The 21,725-nt window shown below is 39.2% G+C and overlaps 1 protein-coding gene across 1 annotated transcript in view; it reads right to left on the bottom strand.

The window, feature by feature from the left end:
* The window catches only part of LOC139748781 (uncharacterized), a 45,782-nt gene that overhangs the window by 17,408 nt on the left and 6,649 nt on the right, over positions 1-21,725 (bottom strand). Inside the window, exons 2-3 of the mRNA XM_071662216.1 lie at positions 7,325-7,859; positions 5,556-5,701 (exon numbers count right to left, since the gene is read on the bottom strand). Coding sequence (XP_071518317.1) covers positions 5,556-5,701; positions 7,325-7,846 — 668 coding nt within the window. The 5' untranslated portion in view covers positions 7,847-7,859. The remainder of the gene's footprint in view (positions 1-5,555; positions 5,702-7,324; positions 7,860-21,725) is intronic.

Here is a 21,725-nt window from a genome sequence, read left to right as displayed (position 1 = left end):
GGTTATCTAATGTATGTATGATTCATGGTGAGGTGCCTGAGGATTGGCGGAATGCTTGCATAGTGCCATTGTACAAAGGCAAAGGGGATAAGAGTGAGTGCTCAAATTACAGAGGTATAAGTTTGTTGAGTATTCCTGGTAAATTATATGGGACGGTATTGATTGAGAGGGTGAAGGCATGTACAGAGCATCAGACTGGGGAAGAGCAGTGTGGTTTCAGAAGTGGTAGAGGATGTGTGGATCAGGTGTTTGCATTGAAGAATATATGCGAGAAATACTTAGAAAAACAAATGGATTTGTATGTAGCATTTATGGATCTGGAGAAGGCATGTGATAGAGCTGATAGAGATGCTCTGTGGAAGGTCATAAGAATATATGGTGTGGGAGGCAAGTTGTTAGAAGCAGGGAAAAGTTTTTATCGAGGATGTAAGGCATGTGTACGTGTAGGAAGAGAGGAAAGTGATTGGTTCTCAGTGAATGTAGGTTTGCGGCAGGGGTCTCTGATATCTCCATGGTTGTTTAATTTGTTTATGGATGGGGTTGTTAGGGAGGTGAATGCAAGAGTTTTGGAAAGAGTGGCAAGTATGCAGTCTGTTGTGGATGATAGAGCTTGGGAAGTAAGTCAGTTGTTGTTCGCTGATGATACAGCGCTGGTGGCTGATTCATGTGAGAAACTGCAGAAGCTATTGACTGATTATCGTAAAGTGTGTGAAAGAAGAAAGTTAAGAGTAAATGTGAATAAGAGCAAGGTTATTAGGTACAGTATGAGGGTGAAGTCAATTGGGAGGTAAGTTTGAATGGAGAAAAGCTGGAGGAAGCGAAGTGTTTTAGATATCTGGGAGTGGATCTGGCGGCGGATGGAACCATGGAAGCGGAAGTGAATCATAGGGTGGGGGAGGGGGCGAAAATTCTGGGAGCCTTGAAGAATGTTTGGAAGTCGAGAACGTTATCTCGGAAAGCCAAGATGGTTATGTTTGAAGGAATAGTGGTTCCAGCAATGTTGTATGGTTGCGAGGCGTGGGCTATGGATAGAGTTGTGCGCAGGAGGGTGGATGTGCTGGAAATGAGATGTTTGAGGACAATATGTGGTGTGAGGTGGTTTGATCGAGTAAGTAATGTAAGGGTGAGAGAGATTTGTGGAAATAGAAAGAGTGTGGTTGAGAGAGCAGAAGAGGGTGTTTTGAAATGGTTTGGTCACATGGAGAGAATGAGTGGAGAAAGATTGACCAAGAGGATATATGTGTCAGAGGTGGAGGGAACGAGGAGAAGTGGGAGACCAAATTGGAGGTGGAAAGATGGAGTGAAAAGGATTTTGAGTGATCGGGGCCTGAACATGCAGGAGGGTGAAAGGCGTGCAAGAAATAGAGTGAATTGGAACGATGTGGTATACCGGGGTCGACCTGCTGTCAATGGATTGAACCCAAGGCATGTGAAGCGTCTGGGGTAAAGCATACAAAGTTGTGTGGGGCCTGGATGTGGAAAGGGAGCTGTGGTTTCGGTGCATTATTACATAACAGCTAGAGACTGAGTGTGAACGAATGGGGCCGTTGGTGTTTTTCCTAGCGCTACCTCACACACATGAGGGGGGAGGGGGTTGTTATTCCATGTGTGGCGAGGTGACGATGGGAACAAATAAAGGCAGACAGTATGAATTATGTACATGTGTATATATGTATATGTCTGTGTGTGTATATATATGTGTACATTGAGATGTATATGTATGTATATTGTGCATGGGTGGACATGTATGTATATACATGTGTATGTGGGCGGGTTGGGCCATTCTTTCGTCTGTTTCCTTGCGCTACCTCGCTAACGCGGGAGACAGCGACAAAGCAAAATAATAAATAAATAAATAAATAAATATATATATATATATATATATATATATATATATATATATATATATATATATATATATATATATATATATTTTTTTTTTTTTTTTTCATACTATTCGCCATTTCCCGCGATAGCGAGGTAGCGTTAAGAACAGAGGACTGGGCCTTTGAGGGAATACCCTCACCTGGCCCCCTTCTCTGTTCCTTCTTTTGGAAAATTAAAAAATCCTTCCCTCTCGTTTTCTTTTTTTTTATTTTCCAAAAGAGGGAACAGAGAAGGGTGCCAGGTAAGGATATTTCCTCAAAGGCCCAGTCCTCTGTTCTTAACGCTACCTCGGTATCGCGGGAAATGGCGAATAGTATGAAAGAATATATATATATATATATATATATATATATATATATATATATATATATATATATATATATATATATATATATATATATATTTATATTTATTTTTTTTTATTATACTTTGTCGCTGTCTCACGCGTTTGCGAGGTAGCGCAAGGAAACAGACGAAAGAAATGGCCCAACCCCCCCCCCCCCATACACATGTATATACATACGTCCACACACGCAAATATACATACCTACACAGCTTTCCATGGTTTACCCCAGACGCTTCACATGCCTTGATTCAATCCACTGACAGCACGTCAACCCCGGTATACCACATCGCTGCAATTCACTCTATTCCTTGCCCTCCTTTCACCCTCCTGCATGTTCAGGCCCCGATCACACAAATCTTTTTCACTCCATCTTTCCACCTCCAATTTGGTCTCCCTCTTCTCCTCGTTCCCTCCACCTCCGACACATATATCCTCTTGGTCAATCTTTCCTCACTCATTCTCTCCATGTGCCCAAACCACTTCAAAACACCCTCTTCTGCTCTCTCAACCACGCTCTTTTTATTTCCACACATCTCTCTTACCCTTACGTTACTCACTCGATCAAACCACCTCACACCACACATTGTCCTCAAACATCTCATTTCCAGCACATCCATCCTCCTGCGCACAACTCTATCCATAGCCCACGCCTCGCAACCATACAACATTGTTGGAACCACTATTCCTTCAAACATACCCATTTTTGCTTTCCGAGATAATGTTCTCGACTTCCACACATTCTTCAAGGCCCCCAGAATTTTCGCCCCCTCCCCCACCCTATGATCCACTTCCGCTTCCATGGTTCCATCCGCTGCCAGATCCACTCCCAGATATCTAAAACCCTTCACTTCCTCCAGTTTTTCTCCACTCAAACTCACCTCCCAATTGACTTGACCCTCAACCCTACTGTACCTAATAACCTTGCTCTTATTCACATTTACTCTTAACTTTCTTCTTCCACACACTTTACCAAACTCAGTCACCAGCTTCTGCAGTTTCTCACATGAATCAGCCACCAGCGCTGTATCATCAGCGAACAACAACTGACTCACTTCCCAAGCTCTCTCATCCGGAACCGACTTCATACTTGCCCCTCTTTCCAAAACTCTTGCATTTACCTCCCTAACAACCCCATCCATAAACAAATTAAACAACCATGGAGACATCACACACCCCTGCCGCAAACCTACATTCACTGAGAACCAATCACTTTCCTCTCTTCCTACACGTACACATGCCTTACATCCTCGATAAAAACTTTTCACTGCTTCTAACAACTTTCCTCCCACACCATATATTCTTAATACCTTCCACAGAGCATCTCTATTAACTCTATCATATGCCTTCTCCAGATCCATAAATGCTACATACAAATCCATTTGCTTTTCTAAGTATTTCTCACATACATTCTTCAAAGCAAACACCTGATCCACACATCCTCTACCACTTCTGAAACCACACTGCTCCTCCCCAATCTGATGCTCTGTACATGCCTTCACCCTCTCAATCAATACCCTCCCATATAATTTACCAGGAATACTCAACAAACTTATACCTCTGTAATTTGAGCACTCACTCTTATCCCCTTTGCCTTTGTACAATGGCACTATGCACGCATTCCGCCAATCCTCTGGCACCTCACCATGAGTCATACATACATTAAATAACCTTACCAACCAGTCAACAATACAGTCACCCCTTTTTTAATAAATTCCACTGCAATACCATCCAAACCTGCTGCCTTGCCGGCTTTCATCATCCGCAAAGCTTTCACTACCTCTTCTCTGTTTAACAAATCATTTTCCCTAACCCTCTCACTTTGCACACCACCTCGACCAAAACACCCTATATCTGCCACTCTATCATCAAACACATTCAACAAACCTTCAAAATACTCACTCCATCTCCTTCTCACATCACCACTACTTGTTATCACCTCCCCATTTGCGCCCTTCACTGAAGTTCCCATTTGCTCCCTTGTCTTACGCACTTTATTTACCTCCTTCCAGAACATCTTTTTATTCTCCCTAAAATTTAATGATACTCTCTCACCCCAACTCTCATTTGCCCTTTTTTTCACCTCTTGCACCTTTCTCTTGACCTCCTGTCTCTTTCTTTTATACATCTCCCACTCAATTGCATTTTTTCCCTGCAAAAATCGTCCAAATGCCTCTCTCTTCTCTTTCACTAATACTCTTACTTCTTCATCCCACCACTCACTACCCTTTCTAATCAACCCACCTCCCACTCTTCTCATGCCACAAGCATCTTTTGCGCAATCCATCACTGATTCCCTAAATACATCCCATTCCTCCCCCACTCCTCTTACTTCCATTGCTCTCACCTTTTTCCATTCTGTACTCAGTCTCTCCTGGTACTTCCTCACACAGGTCCCCTTCCCAAGCTCACTTACTCTCACCACCCTCTTCACCCCAACATTCACTCTTCTTTTCCGAAAACCCATACAAATCTTCACCTTAGCCTCCACAAGATAATGATCAGACATCCCTCCAGTTGCACCTCTCAGCACATTAACATCCAAAAGTCTCTCTTTCGCACGCCTGTCAATTAACACGTAATCCAATAACGCTCTCTGGCCATCTCTCCTACTTACATAAGTATACTTATGTATATCGCGCTTTTTAAACCAGGTATTCCCAATCATCAGTCCTTTTTCAGCACATAAATCTACAAGCTCTTCACCATTTCCATTTACAACACTGAACACCCCATGTATACCAATTATTCCCTCAACTGCCACATTACTCACCTTTGCATTCAAATCACCCATCACTATAACCCGGTCTCGTGCATCAAAACCACTAACACACTCATTCAGCTGCTCCCAAAACACTTGCCTCTCATGATCTTTCTTCTCATGCCCGGGTGCATATGCATATATATATATATATTTATTTATAAGATTAATGACCTGGCTTTGACGATTCGAACCCAGTGCCAATACACGGTAGGCTGATTACTTATCCACTCGGCTTAGAGATGAGAGAAGGCATCCATGTCATGGTCCTGTGAGTTCCCCTTTTGCATCACGTGACCTGAAGTGTGTGTTTGTAGGTGTTTGTGGCTTTGTTTTTTTAGTATTGTGCCTCTATGCGTATGCAAGTCTCTTTTACATTTAGTGTATTTCATAGCATATATGTGTATGTGTGTGTGTTTGTTTGTAACATTTGCGTGTATGCCTATAGTATGTGAGTGCAAGAATTCTTTAGATTTCTTCTTCTTAACCAAGAGCCAGGCATTATCTCCTGTCATCCACTCACAACATATATACGATTGTATTATATTAATCTTTTCCTCATACCTGCCACCGTAGTCCCATGTATCCTGATTGTCCTTGACGAAGGTCAGCAATGGTTCAGGATCGTCCAGCAGGAAGAAGTAACCACGACACATTGACGATGTCCAGATTATCCTGGTCAGGTCTTCTGTTGTGTTGATGTACACCACCTGGGTAGTGGACGGAGACGTATATAGTATGTACAGCCAGTCATGTTTCTCGGTGGCAACAGTTAACCCCCTTGTGCAATATTTGACATCAGACGTATGCTATGCGCAACATGCTGTATCCTTTTGTAAATCTGGCTCTTATTCGTTTCAAAAACTCAAGGGTCCTTCTGTCAAGGCTTTTTTTTAAATGTGGGAGGTTTTTAAGCTTATCTTCATCACTCATCGCCAGTCCCTTGAGCTCCAAAGGAATTTCAACTGCAATAGACCACTGGCTCCTCTCGATGCTGCTTGTGACAAAGAAAGATGCCTGAAACTCACGGTGTGGTATGGTAAGAGTAGAAAGGCATGCAAATGCTTCATAAGAAAAACTGCAAATTCTTCATGTGAATAAGGAAACGCAAATAACATCAGTCGTGGAGTTGAACAGAAATCTTAAGCGTCTTTTCTTAGATTCACAACTTAAGCATTCAACCATTTAAATTGATAAGTCATTGCGTATGTTTACGATCCTTTTTTAGTAAGGTGTACTTCAACCCATTCGAGGTATGGCGTGACATTTGCTTCGATCGAGATTATCAAAATCTTTGTTGATTTTGAATACCTGTATTAGGTCACCTTTCTTCCCTCTTTTTTCTAAACTATTTGTATTTAAGTCGTTTAGTCGACTCTAATGGAATTTGTTTCTAAGTCCGGGATTCATCTTCTCGACTCTGTGCTCGCTCCCTTCTGTCTATATCTTTTTTTTTTTCATGCAGTGTGACAAATTAACTGAGTGCATCTGACACACTCACTTCCTATCTTCAGTTAAACTGCTTGAAAATAATACAATGCAATCTATATAAAAATAATACAATGCAATCTATATAGAAATAATACAATGCAATCTATATAAAAATAATACGATGCAATTTATATTAAAAAGAAAACAAGAATGGTCCACATCTTGTAGTGTTATAGATGGGTACGGTAACGTAGGTAATACCCTGATCTGGAACCATGTTCCCTTGAAGTTTGTGCATGATAGTTGTGGGTTGGGGTCAAACTAGGTGGGTCAACTTGTTGTGTGGGAGGGGAATTGCTTCTGTAACTGGAGGAGTTGCGTGGTGGTCGAGAGTGGTGTCATTTGGGATGGGAACAGCGAGGGTCCTACAGTTATTATCAAGTACACCCCAGATGACCCCACTTTCTACCTACGCGTGACTCCCCCATATGCAAAGACCTAAAGCAGTCCCCTCACCAACTGACCCACTGATATTGACCACTGTTGACCACAATACCACGCACATATTCCAGTCCTTAGGTCCAGACTTTACCTACATTACCGTTCCCATCTGTAACACCACAAGATCTGAACATATGTTTTTCTTCTTTCTATATCATTTTGTGTCATTCTGAAGCAATTTGAAGATGGGCATGTATGTATGCTCGAAACGTCTCCTGTACTTCGAGAATAAAGTGGAAATGAAGATAGGGTATTTGATTCACACTTTATCTAATGAAGCAAATCTTATGGTAGGAAATCACCTTTGTTAAATCTCAGATGTGTCACAGGTACAGTGACTGCGTTAAAACCAGATTAGAAACGTAAGTGACTGAATATAGTTAACATGATAATCATCTCACCTGTCGTGGGTTGTGCAGGAGAAGTAGGTGCTGCAGTACAGGGTGTCTACTGTAGCCAGCATCGTAAGCCACCACCAGAGCACATTCCCTGAGCTCTGCCATGACCACAGTTACCAACATCTGACCCAGTGATGAAGCTTCATCTGCAGTCGACACCAAAACTTCTCTCGTTTTCTGTAGTTTCAGAATTCTAACATGCTTTTCCTGCTTTCTTCTGCCCCTTTGTCTAGCGTTTTCATCCTCGCTGCCTGCTGCTGCTGCTGCTGAATGCAACAGTTTAATTTCTGAGACTCGGTTCTCAGTGTTATGGTTACTAGTAGAACTGTGTTGTGCTCTTTCCAATATTTTGTGACTTGATAAGACCAAAGGATTATAAGGAGCTACTGTTATGGCCTTTTTGAATGAAGCATCGTCATGGTGAATGATCCTGCTGGTGTCAGACTCATGTACAGTTTCCACTTGGCATCCCCAGCACAATGAGAAGGTGAGGACCAGCAACCAAGGCACCTGATGAGATCCCATTGCTTCGGTCTACCTGTGGTAAGACAAAAATGTATCTCATTGATGGCGTTCATGGATATCGGGATATGGATGAACAATAACCAAAAAAATCGAAACGCTCTACGTTAAGCCTAAGAATTTACAAAAAAAAAAGAATCGTGACTGACCATTGTTCTTTACGGAGTACTAGCTCTACACGCTGACTGGATAGAGTTGAGTCAAAAGAGGTCCTACTTATCAAATGTCCCAAACCGCAATGTTGGTTCACTTTCCCTCTTGTATAGGTGTTACTTTAGTTTTGCTCCCGAGAGCTGGCTGCTTGTCTGCCCCCACCACTTAGTTAGACCACAACAATACTCGGCAAGCTGCTGCGTCACATGATTATTGTACAGCCATCAGAAACTCAAGGATGGACCGTTTTGATGACTATTTTTTTCCCTATATCTCGAAGCTTTGGAACTCTCTACCTTCTTATGTCTTTCCTAATGAATATGACCTGGCACATTTTGAAAGACAAATTATCCACTTCCTAAAAACTCGTAAAATATTTTGCCTTTTATTCATCCCTTTCATAAACTTCAAATTTCAATTAAGACCCGGCCTTCATTTGGGCTTTTGTCTCGATTGGAGCTTCCAAAGTTAAAAAAAAAGTATTCTCTACAAAAAACGTGTGAATATATGAATATGAAGGTAGATTCATAGTTATAAGCTGAGATGAATAAGAAATCTAAAGACTATATCAGAACTAAGTCCTATATCCACCAGTTACAGTGTTTACAGTAAATATATCAATGACTCTTACAGAGGAGTAATGATCATTTTATGCCACGTAACCTCACTGGCAGCGACGGCTGTAATCATACAGTTGAGGTAACCCCTATTGCACTGATACAACTACCGGAGTTTGCACATCTGTCACTTCCAGTCACCGTCCAAATTAGCATAATCACACCTGTCACTTCCGGTGTCGCGGCCATGATATAGAAATGAGGTCAAATGACACCATTTACAAACTTAAAATGTTACAAACATAGTAATCCTCCAAGATACTTGCTCTTTCCCCTCCTCTATGCCTATTATCACTTCTTTATCTCTTCTCATTTGTTCTTTTCTTCTCACGAGATTAGCCTCCATCGGAAAACATTTGTCGATGCTTTCTCAATCCCACTCTTATTTACCATCCTTTTCAGCCCCTGGTCTTTCTTCTTGACTTCCTGTCGTATGCTCTTGTACATCTCCTAGTCACTCGAACACATTTCCTGCAGATAAAGCTTAAATGCCTCTCTTTTTTCTGACAAGAAACAACTATTTTTTTTTCATCTCACCACTAGCTACACTTCGCCCACATTCCACCATCCGCATGTCAAGCACTTCTTCACACATGTCAGCACTGCTCCCCTAAATATCTTCCATTCGTCGTTCATTTCCTGAGTCTAGTTTATCCTCACGCCAGCAATTTCATGGCCTCTAACCTTCCTCTGTAACCCACTTCTTTTATTTCCTGCGCCACCTTTGATGCTCTCCAGTGGATCTTCTCTATTAGTTCTTTGTCCTTCGTTACTTGCTGAAACCAAATTTTGGAAGGATATCTAGTTATGGCGTTATGTGAGAAGTGAGTAGTGAATTAAATATTTTTTTGTCCGTATACCTGAATATGATTCTAATATTTGCAAAATCCTACAGCGGATATCGTGCTAGATAACAGAGATAGATTTTGCGATATCTCATTTTTTGCAAACCAGTGACAACGGTATCTGGTAAACGGCAAATATAAATGTAAAGTCTTATATGATATATAATGTATATGGTGTAAGGCATGCAAGGCTTCAAGTTGAAGGACATCTTTATTTGTGATGTTTACTTGCACGACGTGGTGGGGGAGGGTTATATGGAAGATGTGATAACAGTCGATAAAGACAGTTATGGTCAATAAATTAATTGCAGATAATGAGGAAAGTGTCGCGGGTGATAGTGAAAGAGGCAAATAATTATCAAGAATTTGAGACCAAACAGATAAGAAGACGACGAAAGAAATAACAATAATATGATAGAAGAAAATAGAAATGATAAATATATATAAGAAAATAAGAAATTGAAGATCCTGGAGCTATCACTGAGAATGATGTAAAAAGAACAATAAATGTAGATATAAACTCTCAACCCATTGCAAAATTTGGTATCAGCCAGGAAGCTTCGTAACAAGACACTGTTGTGAACGACGCAGATTCATATACAGACACCCTAAATATACTCCCATTACGAAAGACAATTATCGAGGCAGGCCTTAGATGGATTGCTGCACATTTCTATATTTGCGTGAGGATTGTCAACTTTATTTCCAGTTAGAACAAAGGCATATAGACATAGAAACAATAAACTTAAGTTGCAGAATCGATTCTGATGCACGGGAACATAGATGTATGTAAGAATGAAATGGTGACCAGAGATGGAGGATGAATGAAGCAAGAAGTAGGTGATCTGAAGATGTAAAGAGATCATTTGACAGTAGAACAATTCACATATAACTCTTACCCAACCAGGACAAGGGATGATAATATCAATGATATGAATCGTGGAACCACCTGTGACCATGAGATGTCAGACAATGTCAGGCACGAAAGCAAGACTAAATGAGAGGTACAAACCAGTGGAAAAAATGTATATAAAAAAACACGTGATCTGCGCGTGTTATGATACCCCAGTGTACAAGGATTCATACCAAACCTAACCTAACCTAACCTAGCCAAACCAATGAAAAAACTGTATATACAAAGACACGTGATCTACGTATGCTATAATACCCCAGTGTACAAGGATTCATACCTAACCTAACCTAACCTAACCAAACCAGTGGAATAAATGTATGTACAAAGACTCGTGATCTACGCATGTTGTAATACCCCCAGTGTAGAAGGAATTATACCTAAGGCCTGGAGTCTAGAGATTAGATTACGTGATAAGTTTACTAAATATAAGCGATATATGACAGAAATCTGCCGCCGTGTAAAGGCGCGAACGAAATCCCTGAAGACACGCCTGATCGAAGCTGAATCGAATCCTGTTTCGAAAAGCAAATGTAAATTGGCCCGACATACCTTCGACATGGAAAAGCTTATATCAAAATCTTATCGGTTTAGGAAGTGATGAGACGTACACGCCTATAAGATACGTGTTATACCGGCGCGATCGACGATATACCTACACAGAGAAAATCAAAAAGTAAACCATAAGTAGACGTAAGAAATTGGAACTTAAGGTAGTTCCAGCCAAGATTCCGGTTTTGGAATCAGTCAGTTTTGTAGTATCTAAATTTCGTTAAACTTACCACATGAAACTGTCTTACAAAATGAAGGAGAGGAACTTTTAAAATATTTCAACGAATCTGCATCACACCCTTGTATCGGGTGGACAACACTTCACTTCTCGCTCTTATGTAATAGTACTAACAGATGGCAGACTATACAAACGCAAAATGAAGAATAAAGAATGAGCAAAAGAGAAAGGTACACCTAAAGTAGGTAATGATCATATGCGAATCATTCAGCCTAACTCTAGTTTATCTTAGGCCGAGAAGAGACAAAAACACATTAGATTTACGGTTATGGCCTTTTTTGATCGGCACATCATCGCGTTGATAGGTCTAGCTGGTGTCACACTCACGTGCAGCTTTCACCTGATCTCCCCAACGTACTGAGAACGTGAGGACCAACAACCATAGTGTGGCATGGTAATCTACACTGATAATACAGTAGATGTATCGAAGCTCATTTAGTGGCAGCATCATAGATGATAGTGTCGTCTAAATCTCGAGCCAGAAAAGAAAAACATCTTAACGCAGAAAACGGATTGTGTAAGTCTAAATGAACCTATTATTCACTATTAATAGAAGACAAACAGTTTGATGGAAGTAACAATCTGGAAAGAAATCATTCAAACAGAAAATGATAACGCACCGGGTTCGAATCCTCCTCACCCATGGGTAATCCGTTATCATCTATACCATGTGTCTAGTGCTTGTCAAAGATATATCATGAGAAGGCACAAAACAAATACCTGACGTCTTGATGTTAATCAAAAGAAAATATGTTTAACGAAGAAAGAAATGAATGCGGAAGACGATAAAACTGGGTGAACGGAATAAGGGAAGAGACAATGTAGTTATCAGATACTGTGAAAATGAACAATCATTTTGAAAAGTATTGTATGCTTAGAGAAATAATGGCATTACATAGAAGAAAAGGAAGAGATGACTGAAAGGATATACATAACAGGGGAAAAATATCAGTCCCAGTATAGCGTTCTCACTTGTAAACAGATCTAGGGATAGAGCTAAATTAGACCATTCAACTTAAAAGAAATTCATGAAAATGACATATAAAAAAAACGTCCGACGCTCATGAATCTATGAAAATTATTGTTCATTGTTAAAAAGATGAGGTTAGATTCTCGCAGAGGATGGGAATAGGTGCTGCTACATCATCAGGGTTGGAGATAAGTAATATACTGAAAAAGCATCAACAGGGATAATGTAGTATACGATATATCATGCGACGGATGCCTGGCCACATACTATGTGGAAACAGAGATAGATATGGCGAAAAGGATCAGCGAACGTGCAGCTGATTACGTCATCATAGAATGTACGTATGTGTGTACATCTACCAATGTGGCTAAAACAATGAATGAGGGACTAAGCAAGCAAGCAAGAAAAGCCTTGGAAACAAAGGAAATGATCAAAAATCGTGAGGGCTTTCTTCGGTTGACGGAACCAGCCACAAATATGACGGTCACACTTGTGAGGGTACGTAGCAAGGGACTGGAGAAGACGGCTGAACTGGGGGTAAGGTAGACGGTGTGGCGTCCAGCGAGGAGTGATTCTTCTACGTGGGCATCTATATTTGTGCCTTTTTATGTTACTGACTGTCTTGGAAGAAGGCTTCTGCATAAACAGAGACGTTAAAAAACTCAAAAACTCCTGTGCTTAGTCACCAACCTAACCAAAATCTTTTAAGATAGTATATAAATATATATATATATATATATATATATATATATATATATATATATATATATATATATATATATATATATATATTTATATATATATATATATATATATATATATATATATATATATATATATATATATATATATATATATATATATATATATATATATATATATATGGGACGGAGACTTGTGTGAGGAAGTACTAGGAGAGACTGAGTACAGAATGGAAAAAGGTGAGAACAAGGGACGTAAGGGGAGTAGGGGATGAATGGGATGTTTTTAGAGAAGCAGTGATAGCTTGCGCAAAGATGCTGTGGTATGAGAAGCGTGGAAGGTGGGCAGATTAGAAAGCGTAGTGAGTGGTGGGATGAACAAGTAAGATTATTAGAGAAAGAGAAGAGAGAGGCATTTGGACGATTTTTGCAGGGAAATAATGCAAATGATTGGGAGATGTATAAAATAGAGGCAGGAGGTCAAAGGAAAGGTGCAAGAAGTGAAAAAGAGGACAAATGAAAGTTGGAGTGAGAGAGTATCATTAAATCTTAGGGAGAATAAAAAGATGTTTTGGAAGGAGGTAAATAAAGTACGTAAGGCATGGGAACAAATGGGAACTTCAGTGAAGGGGGTTAATGGGAAGGTAATAACAAGTAGTGGTGATGTAAGAAGGAGATAGAGTGAGTATGTTGAAGGTTTGTTGAATGTGCTTGATGATAGGGTGCTTTGGTCGAGGTGGTGTGCAAAGTGGGAGGGCTAGGGAATGTGGTCTGGTAAACAGAGAAGAGGTAGTAAAAGTTTTGCGGAAGATGAAAGCCGGCAAGGCAGCGGGTTTGGAATGTATTGCAGTGGAATTCATCAAAAAAGTGACTGTATTGTTGACTGGTTGGTAAGGTTATTTAATGTATATTTGACTGATGGTGAGGTGCCTGAGGATTGGCGGAATGCTTGCATAGTGCCATTGTACAAAGGCAAAGGGGATAAAAGTGAGTGCTCAAATTACATAAGTATAAGTTTGTTGAGTATTCCTAGTAAATTATATGGGAGGATATTGATTGAGAGGGAGAAGGCATGTACAAAGCATAAGATTGGGAGAGAAGAGTGTGGTTTCTGAAGTGGTAGAGGATGTGCGGATCAGGTGTTTGCTTTGAAGAATGTATGTGAGAAATACTTAGAAAAGCAAATGGATTTGTATGTAGCATTTATGTATCTGGAGAAGGCATATGATAGAATTGATAGAGATGCTTTGTGGAAGGTAATAAGAATATATGGTGTAGGAGGCAAGTTGCTAGAAGCAGTGAAAAGTATTTATCGAGGATGTAAGGCATGTGTACGTGTAGGAAAAGAGGAAAAGGATTGGTTCTCTGTGAATGTTGATTTGCGGCTGGGGTGTGTCATTTCTCTATGGCTGTTTTATTTGTTAATGGATGGGGCTGTTAGGGAGGTGAATGCAAGAGTTTTGGAAAGAGGGACAAGTATGCAGTCTGTTGTGGATGAGAGAGCTTGGGAAGTGAGTCAGTTGTTGTTCGCTGATGATACAGCGCTGGTGGCTGATTCATGTGAGAAACTGCAGAAGCTGGTGACGGAGTTTGGTAAAGCGTGTGAAAGAAGAAAGCTGAGAGCAAATGTGAGTAAGAGCAAGGTTATTAAGTACAGTAGGGTTGAAGAACAAGTCAATTCGGAGGTAAGTTTGAATGGAGAGAAACTGGAGGAAGTGAAGTGTTCTAGATATCTAGGAGTGGATCTGGCAGCGGATGGAACCATGAAAGCGGAAGTGAATCAAAAAGTGGGGGAGGGGGCGAAAGTTCTGGGAGCGTTGAAGAATGTGTGGAAGTCAAGAACATTATCTTGGAAAGCAAAAGTGGGTATGTTTGAAGGAATAGTGGTTCCAACAATGTTATATGGTTGTGAGGCGTGGGCTATAGATAGAGTTGTGCGGAGGAGGGTGGATGTGCTGGAAATAAGATGTTTGAGGAAAATATGTGGTGTGAGGTGGTTTGTTCGAGTAAGTAATAATAAGGTAAGAGAGATGTGTGGTAATAAGAAGAATGTGGTTGAGAGAGCAGAAGAGGGTGTTTTGAAATGGTTTGGTCAAGATTGACAAAGAGGATGTATGTGTTAGAGGTGGAGGGAACGAGTAGAAGTGGGAGACCAAATTGGAGGTGGAAATATGGAGTGAAAAAAATTTTGAGTGATCGAGGCCTGAACATGCAGGAGGGAGAAAGATGTGCAAGGAATAGAGTGAATTGGAACGATGTGGTATACCGGGGTCGACGTGTTGTCAATGGATTGAACCAGGGCATGTGAAGCGTCTAGGGTAAACCATGGAAAGTTCTGTGGGGCCTGGATGTGGAAAGGGAGCTGTGGTTTCGGTGCATTATACATGACAGCTAGAGACTGAGTGTGAACGAATGTAGCCTTTGTTTTCTTTTCCTAGCGCTACCTCTTGCATATGCTGGGGGAGGTGGTTGTTATTTCATGTGTGGCGGGATGGCGATGGGAATTAATAAGGGTAGACAGTATGAAATATGTACATGTTTATATATGTATATGTCCGTGTGAGTATATATATATGTCTACGTTGAGATGTATAGGTATGTATATTTGCGTGTTGGCAATTATTTCGTCTGTTTAGTAACGCTACCTCGCTAACGCGGAAGACAGCGACAAAGTAAAACAAATACATAATATATATATATATATGTATATATATATATATATATATATATATATATATATATATATATATATATATATATAGTTATCTACTTTGTATAGACCATCATTGATATTAAGATTATAATTCTTTGTGTGTCTAATAATAGAGGATTGAATGATATTTCTCGTGGTGATAGAATCAAAGTTAATAACCGAGATGGCATTACTCCGGTCAATACAATGATCATAGTTTTTAACGTGATTAAACAAGGCATTTGATTCTTGTCCCGTTCTTATACCATATTTATGTTGCTTAAGTCTAACAGAAAGATCCTTACCAATCTGTCCAACATAAAACTTAACAATTTCTACAAGGCACTTTATAGATGCATCCAGGAGAATTTTCAGGTGAATTCCTGATTAAGACATTCTTTATAGTATTATTGTTGCTGAAGGCAATATTTGCATTAAAGGATTTGAGCAACATGGGAAACAAAGTAAAATTGTTATTAAAAGGGAGAACTATAAGATTCTTGGTGTCGATGGGAGGTTTGGGCTCAGTTCTATTAAATGATTTCTTTGCTAACTTAAGGGATTTATCAATGAAAGATCTAGGGTACTCTAAATTAGATCCAATAGAATATATCTTCTCAAACTTAGCATCAATATACTCTGGACTGCAAATACGTAATGCCCTAACGAACAGAGACTGAAATTCTGATAATTTTAGTCTGTCATGTTGAGATGAGTAATAATGGATATATGAGCATGCATCGGTAGGCTTTTTGTATATGCTAAACTTAAACTTGTATCCTTGCCTATGGATCATGCAATCTAAAGATGGTTACATACCATTATTTTCATTTACTGCAGTAAATTTGATAGAAGGTACTAAATAGGTAAATAAAGGGAGAAATATTTGTAGGTTTTCATTTGTTGGCCAAACACAAAGAACATCATCTATATACCGAAACCAAATTGTATTAGAAGGTAAGATATCCTTTAGTAATTTTGTCTCAAAAAATTCCATCCCCATTGCCATACGAAATTTTTGAGCATGATGATCTCCATTGAACTGATATACGGTCTTTTATACACAATTTTATCAGTTCAGTGAAGACAGACTTTGAAACAGGTAAATGAATATCATCCAAAACTTCAAACAAATATTCTAAAAGTTCATCAACTGGAACTTTTGTGAAAAGAGAGGAAACATCAAATCTAACTAGTTTGAAATCAAAATTAACATTGATACTGTTAAGCTAGTTGACTAAATGTACATTGTTCATGATTAGAATTTGATATCTTACCCACTAAAAGGCTTAATAAAGAAACTAAGCATTTTGACTATTAATATGTGATGGAGCCCACTGAACTCACTATAGATCTTGCTGGAAAAAAATTTTTATGTGTTTTGATAAGTCCATACATATATGGCAATGAAGGGGACAAACGTGACAAAATTTTGATAAAAGAACCATTACCTTTCAACAACAGCTTCATTTCTTTATTGAAATGGGAATTAACTGCTTCTAGGGGATTTTTATTAAGTTTAGAATATGTTGTGTCATCATTTAGAATGTCATTAATTTTAGATAAATAGCTACTTTTGTCTAAAATCACAACAGTGTTAGCCTTATCTGCTTTAGTAATATGTATATCCTTGTCTTTTTTAAGGTGTTAATAGCTCTTACAAATCTTTTAGGGCAATAAGGTTCTACTGATTTTGACAAACTGGCATGCACTAAACCCTTACAGATATTGATTTCATCATTAGTTAAATTACTGTGTTTCTCTAAATTACAAAACGACTTTGTGACATTAACATAGCTGGCTTCCCTGTTAGAGCACACAAAACTTAATCCATAGCCTAATGCACACAAGGCATCCTTATCTAGTTGTTTATTAGACAGTTCTATCAAAAAAGAAGGGTTTGTGTTCTTAGTCCAGTCGCTGTTTTTAATAAGATGATCCAATTTATAATCAAGTTTTATTTGTAGCCTATTGCGTTCATTCCTTAATCAATCATAGCAATAGTCCAACATCTGGTTCTTCCACTATGTCCGTATTGCCATTTGAAAGGCACGTTTCTTCTCTCTTGACATTACGAAAAGCCTCCTCCATTTCAATCTTCTTAAATTCAATGTGTTTCTTTATAATGATGTTTTGGAATTGGTCAAATGGTCGACCAAACCGCTGCAACAATCGCTGGGGTAGGACAGATCTTGGCATCACTGGATTAAGAACACAAAGTGAGCAATACCTATAGTAGGCTCCATCACATATTAATTGTCAAAATGGTTAGTTTCTTTATTAAGCCCTTTAGCGGATAAGGTATCAAATTCTAATATCATGAACAATGTAGATTTAGTCAACAAGCTTAACAAGATCAATTTTAATTTTGATTTCAAACTAGTTAGCTTTGATGTTTCCTCACTTTTCAATTAAGTTCCAGTTGATGACCTTTTAGAATATATCTGATGTCTTGGATAATATTCATTTGCCTGTTTCAAAGTCTGTTTTCACTGAACTGATAAAACTGTGTATAAAAGACTGTGCATTTCAATTCAATGGAAATAATTATGCTCAAAAATTAGGTATAGAAATGGGTAACCCTCTTTCACCTGTACTATGTAATCTTTATACGCAATTTTTTAAACAAAATTACTAAAGGATATCTTACCTTCTAATGCAACTTGGTTTAGGTATGTAGATGATGTTCTTTGTGTTTGGCCAACAAATGAAAATTTACAAATATTCTCTCCCTTACTTAACAATTTAGTATCTACCATCAAATTTACTGTAGAAAATGAAAATAAAGGTATGTTACCATTTATAGATTGCATGATCCATAGGCAAGGAAACAAGTTTAAGTTTAGCATATACAGAAAACCTACCAATGGATGCTCATATATCCATCGTTACTCATCTAACATGACAAAGTCAAATTACAGCATTTCAGTCTATGTTCCTCAGGGCATTACGTATTTGCAGTCCAGAGTATATTGATGATGAGTTTGAGAAGATATATTCTATTGGATCTAAGTTAAAGCATCCTGGATCTTTCATTGATAAATCCCTTAGTTAGCAAAAAAAATCAATTCATAGAGTTCAGCCCAAACCTCCCATTGACACCAAGAATCTTTTAAGTCTCCCTTTTGATAATGGTTTTATTTTGCCTCCCATGTTGCTTAAATCCATTAATGAAAATGTTGCCTTCAGCAACAATGATAATATAAAGAATATCTTAATCAGGAATTCACCAGAAAATTATCCTGGATGCATCTAAAAAGTGCCATGTAGAAGTTGTGATAAGTTTTATGTTGGACAGGCTGGTAAGGATCTTTCTGTTAGACTTGAGCAACATGAATATAGTGTAAGAACGGGACAAGAATCAAATGCCTTGTTTAATTGCGTTAAAAACTATGATCATTGTATTCACTGGAGTAATGCCATCACAGTTATTAACTCTAGCTCTTTTACCACGAGAAATATCATTGAATCTGCTATTATCAAATACAAAAAAATTATAATCTTAATATTAGTGATGGTCTATACAAATTAGATAACTTTATTGTTCATAAAATTTGTAAAATGATAAGTTTATGATACGCTCATTGTCTATCTTGGACAATCGCATGTTTACCATATGGCGTCCTAGCTACATCTATTCGTTGTATATCAACTGACTTATATTTGTCTCTTGTGTCTCCCTTGATTATGTAATCATTTCACGAAAGTTCACTTGGGAACTTATCGTGTTTCATTTTCCCCGTGGACTCATAGGAATATACTTGATCTCGCGCAAAATTGTGATCCTTTCCAATGTATATATATATATATATATATATATATATATATATATATATATATATATATATATATATATATATATATACATATATATATATATATATATATATATATATATATATATATATATATATATATATATATATATATATATTTTATATTTATATTTATTTATTTTGCTGTGTCGCTGTCTCCCGCGTTTGCGAGGTAGCGCAAGGAAACAGACGAAAGAAATGGCCCAACCCACCCCCATACACATGGATATACATACACGTCCACACACGCAAATATACATACCTATACATCTCAATGTACACTTATATATACACACACTGACACATACATATATACCCATGTACACAATTCACACTGTCTGCCTTTATTCATTCCCATCGCCACCTCGCCACACATGGAATAGCATCCCCCTCCCCCCTCATGTGTGCGAGGTAGCGCTAGGAAAAGATAACAAAGGCCCCATTCGTTCACACTCTGTCTCTAGCTGTCATGCAATAATGCCCGAAACCACAGCTCCCTTTCCACATCCAGGCCCCACACAACTTTCCATGGTTTACCCCAGACGCTTCACATGCCTGATTCAATCCACTGACAGCATGTCAACCCAGGTATACCACATCGATCCAATTCACTCTATTCCTTGCCCGCCTTTCATCCTCTTGCATGTTCATGCCCCGATCACTCAAAATCTTTTTCACTACATCTTCCACCTCCAATTTGGTCTCCCACTTCTCCCCGTTCCCTTCACCTCCGACACATATATCCTCTTGGTCAATCTTTCCTCACTCATTCTCTCCATGTGCCCAAACCATTTCAAAACACCCTCTTCTGCTTCTCTCAACCACGCTCTTTTTATTTCCACACATCTCTCTTTCCTTACATTACTTACTCGATCAAACCACCTCACACCACAAATTGTCCTAAAACATCTCATTTCCAGCACATCCACCCTCCAGCACACAACTCTATCCATAGCCCACGCCTCGCAACCATACAACATTGTTGGAACCACTATTCCTTCAAACATACCCATTTTTGCTTTCCGAGATAATGTTCTCGACTTCCAAACATTCTTCAAGGCTCCCAGGATTTTCGCCCCCTCCCCCACCCTATGATTCACTTCCGCTCCCATAGTTCCATCCGCTGCGAGATCCACTCCCAGATATCTAAAACACTTTACTTCCTCCAGTTTTTCTCCATTCAAACTTACCTCCCAATTGACTTGACCCTCAACCCTACTGTACCTAATAACCTTGCTTTTATTCACATTCACTCTTAACTTTCTTCTTTCACACACATTATCAAACTCAGTCACCAGCTTCTGCAGTTTCTCACATGAATCAGCCACCAGCGCTGTATCATCAGCAAACAACAACTGACTCACTTCCCAAGCTCTCTCATCCACAACAGACTTCATACTTGCCCCTCTTTCCAAAACTCTTGCATTCACCTCCCTAACAACCCCATCCATAAACAAATTAAACATTCAAGGAAACATCACACACCCCTGCCGCAAACATACATTCAATGAGAACCAATCACTTTCCTCTCTTCCTACACGTGCCTTACCTCCTCGATAAAAACTTTTCACTGCTTCTAACAACTTGCCCCCCACACCATATATTCTTAATACCTTCCACAGAGCATCTCTATCAACTCTATCATATGCCTTCTCCAGATCCAGATTCTAAAAATGGGAAACAGAATAAGTCTCGCGGGGAGTGCTCATCCTCCTCGTAGACTCAGACTGGGGTGTCTAAATGTGTGTGGATGTAAGCAAGCTGTGAAAAAGGAGAGATAGGTAGTATGTTTGAGGAAAGGAACCTGGATGTTTTGGCTCTGAGTGAAACGAAACTCAAGGGTAAAGGGGAAGAGTGGTTTGGGAATGTCCGGGAGTAAAATCGGGGGTTAGTGAGAGGACAAGAGCAAGGGAAGGAGTAGCACTACTCCTGAAACAGGAGTTGTGGGAGTATGTGATAGAATGTAAGAAAGTAAATTCTCGATTAGTATGGGTAAAACTGAAAGCTGATGGAGAGAGATGGGTGATTATTGGTGCATATGCACCTGGGCATGAGAAGAAAGATCATGAGAGGCAAGTGTTTTGTGAGCAGCTGAATGAGTGTGTTAGTGGTTTTGATGCACATGACCGGGTTATAGTGATGGGTGACTTGAATGCAAAGGTGAGTAATGTGGCAGTTGAGGGAATAAGTGGTATACATGGGGTGTTCAGTGTTGTAAATGGAAATGGTGAAGAGCTTGTAGATTTATGTGCTGAAAAAGGACTGGTGATTGGGAATACCTGGTTTAAAATGCGAGATATACATAAGTATACGTATGTAAGTAGGAGAGATGGCCAGAGAGCGTTATTGGATTACGTGTTAATTGACAGGCGCGCGAAAGAGAGACTTT

Source organism: Panulirus ornatus, chromosome 5 (assembly GCF_036320965.1).
Source record: "Panulirus ornatus isolate Po-2019 chromosome 5, ASM3632096v1, whole genome shotgun sequence".
NCBI classification, from domain to species: Eukaryota; Metazoa; Arthropoda; class Malacostraca; order Decapoda; family Palinuridae; genus Panulirus; species Panulirus ornatus.
The sequence above is the reverse complement of the archived record's forward strand: the minus strand, read 5'-3'. Positions and strand labels throughout refer to the sequence as shown.